Source organism: Arachis ipaensis, chromosome B3 (genome assembly GCF_059453495.1).
Source record: "Arachis ipaensis isolate K30076 ecotype BB chromosome B3, ASM5945349v1, whole genome shotgun sequence".
NCBI classification, from domain to species: Eukaryota; Viridiplantae; Streptophyta; class Magnoliopsida; order Fabales; family Fabaceae; genus Arachis; species Arachis ipaensis.
Window position 1 is genome coordinate 92,031,145 of NC_142438.1, and position 2,611 is coordinate 92,033,755.

A 2,611-nucleotide genomic window follows, 5' to 3' on the forward strand; every position below is an offset into this window, starting at 1 on the left:
TGGGCTGAGCATTGAAGCTTTCACGTGTAGAGGTCTTCCTTGGAGTTAAAAGCCAGTTTGTAACCTGTTTTTGGCGTTTAACTCTGCTTTGCAACCTGTTTCTGGCGTTTAACTCCAGAATAGGGCAGAAAGCTGGCGTTGAACGCCAGTTTGCGTCATCTAAACTCGGGCAAAGTATGGACTATTATATATTGCTGAAAAGCCCTGAATGTCTACTTTCCAACGCAATTGAGAGCACGCCATTTGGACTCTTGTAGCTCCAGAAAATCTACTTTGAGTGTAGGGAGGTCAGAATCCAACAGCATCTGCAGTCCTTCTTCAACCTCTGAATCTGATTTTTGCTCAAGTCCCTCAATTTCAGCCAGAAATTACCTGAAATCACAAAAAAATACACAAACTCATAGTAAAGTCCAGAAATGTGATTTTTATTTAAAAACTAATAAAAATATACTAAAAACTAACTAAATCATACTAAAAACTATATAAAAACAATGCCAAAAAACGTATAAATTATCCGCTCATCACGTGCGCGTCGCTGCTATTTTCTTCAAAACTCCATTTTGTGCGTTCCTTCCATTTTTGCATATTTCCTTTCTGTCCTCTGAGCCATTCCTGCCCTATGAAGCCTGAAATTACTTAACACGCAGATCACGGCATCGAATGGTAATAAAGGATAATTAAAATTAATATTTTTAAGGCATAGGAAACATGTTTTCACATATGTCACATAATAAGGAAGGAGTTGTAAAACCATGCAATTCATATGAATAAGTGGGTGAATAATTGATAAAAATACTCAGTTGAGCACAAGATGAATCATAAAATAGAGTTTTATCACCCTTCACAAGTGCGAATGCTACAGGAATAATATTGGAATTGCCATCCTGAGCAATCGCAACTAGCAGGGTATCATAGTATTTGCAGTACAAGTGGGTCCCATCGACACTAACCAAAGGTTTGCAATGTCGGAAGGCCTCAATACACGGTAGGAATGTCCAAAAAAGCCAGTGGAAATAAGCTTGCTCCTCATCGACTTGGCCACCAAGTCGCACAGGACTAGTCTTCAACACTGCAACACTATCCGACATCGTCATCTGCCCACCTAGCATCTATCGTGGCAACTCATTATATGACTCTTTCTAGTCTCCGTAAATCTGAGCCACGACCTTTTGCTTAGCCATCCAAACCCTCTTGTAAGCCAGTCTAAAACCAAAATGGGCCTTTGAAGCATTCTGCAATGCCTTGATCGACACGACAGCACCGGCTCTAATCGTAGGCAGTATGAAAGCTGAGATCACATGGTAATCAAGCCTTATGTGATCACTGGATATCAAAGTGGCTAGACAAGTATGAGATCCACTGTACCGTTTTACCTCCCAAATACCTCTGCGCTGGCAGAGACTAATACGAATCAACCAGGTGAATCCATTGTCGAATTTCTTACACTTCACATGGTACTTGCGGTAATCGAATTCCAACACTTTATACTCAACCCCACATCAGATGCTGTAAGTCTTCATGCTCAGTGACTGCTAACCAACCTGGAACTCAACTATTCCTCCTATATCCTGTGTGTCTCTGGCCCCAAATCCGATAGGCACGACAGGTTTCTCCTGTTGTCTCATGGCATCCAAGTCCAAAGTTGAAAAGTGCGGGGGATATTGCGGATTTCCTGAACCAGCTGCTCCACCACCCCCAGCTGGAGTACTTTTCGCTAGCTCATGATCACCATCATCGGCAATCGTGGCGGGATCTACATCATCATCATCATCATCATCCTCATCCTCAAATACATATGCCACACCATCCGGTGCTCTACCCTGTCAGGATTTCGGAACAACATCAGGAATGCCGACCATCGCAATCGCAACATCACCGACAGGTCCAATGTCACCTACTTCTCCATCACGAGTGCGGTAGAGATCAGCGGCAAAGGATGGGGAGACAATGAAAATTGCGTCAGGCTCCATCATAGGCAGAGATGAAGAGGCTCCAACAGGCCTTGAACTAGAGCAGGCTGCCGTGGCTGAAGGCTGAGGATTCCGGTTAGAACCTTCTGAACTAGAGACCACATCCACAAGCTTGGCCAACGAATCGTACTTCACGTTATCCTACAAAATGGAAATCGGAATTCTGTAGAATAACTTTCCTACCCGTTTCATGCCTTGCAGCCCCAGTTTTTGGATTATGGTATTTTGAAACTCGGTGAAACTCGTTGAAGGTCTGAGAAAAATACTAAGTAGATCCTTATCAGTAAACTTAATTCCGAAACGCATTTTTTTCTTAATTGAACCTCTATGGTGCACCAAAACTAAAAAACTCTCATCACTAGCCATTGTGAGGCTTACTATGTTGAAGAATTCACATTCAACAGCTATTTATATACGTTTGCACCATAGTAACTCGAATTAGCTATCAATTTATATATATTGCTGAAACTATAGTAAATCGACTTGCGCTTTGTCGATTTATTCATGGTCATTTCGAGTGTGGTAAATCGAATTACACTAATTTATGCATGCATGCATAAATTGAATGAGGCTAATTTGATTTGCATGAAACCCTACTAAATCGAGTATTGATGTTTTGATTTACATAGAACTATGCTAAA

At 41.6% G+C, this 2,611-nt stretch overlaps 1 protein-coding gene across 1 annotated transcript; it reads right to left on the bottom strand.

Annotated features, from left to right (window-relative positions):
- Positions 1–1,139: 1,139 nt before the first annotated feature.
- On the bottom strand, positions 1,140–2,276 carry LOC107633340 (uncharacterized). The gene is made up of 4 exons (XM_088507285.1): positions 2,154–2,276; positions 1,857–2,111; positions 1,542–1,820; positions 1,140–1,445 (listed from the first exon to the last, which is right to left on the bottom strand). The coding sequence occupies exons 1-4, from the start codon at positions 2,274–2,276 to the stop codon at positions 1,140–1,142; spliced, it is 963 nt and encodes a 320-aa protein (XP_088363411.1).
- Between the last annotated feature and the right edge of the window lie 335 nt (positions 2,277–2,611).

Excerpts from the sequence above, each read along its gene's own strand:
- LOC107633340 (XM_088507285.1), bottom strand. The coding sequence starts at position 2,276 with ATGCGTTTCGGAATTAAGTTTACTGATAAGGATCTACTTAGTATTTTT. Across the intron at positions 2,112-2,153 it reads GGCTGCAAGGCATGAAACGG|GATAACGTGAAGTACGATTC; the intron begins GTAGGAAAGTTA and ends TCCATTTTGTAG. Across the intron at positions 1,821-1,856 it reads GTGATGTTGCGATTGCGATG|GGTAGAGCACCGGATGGTGT; the intron begins GTCGGCATTCCT and ends AAATCCTGACAG.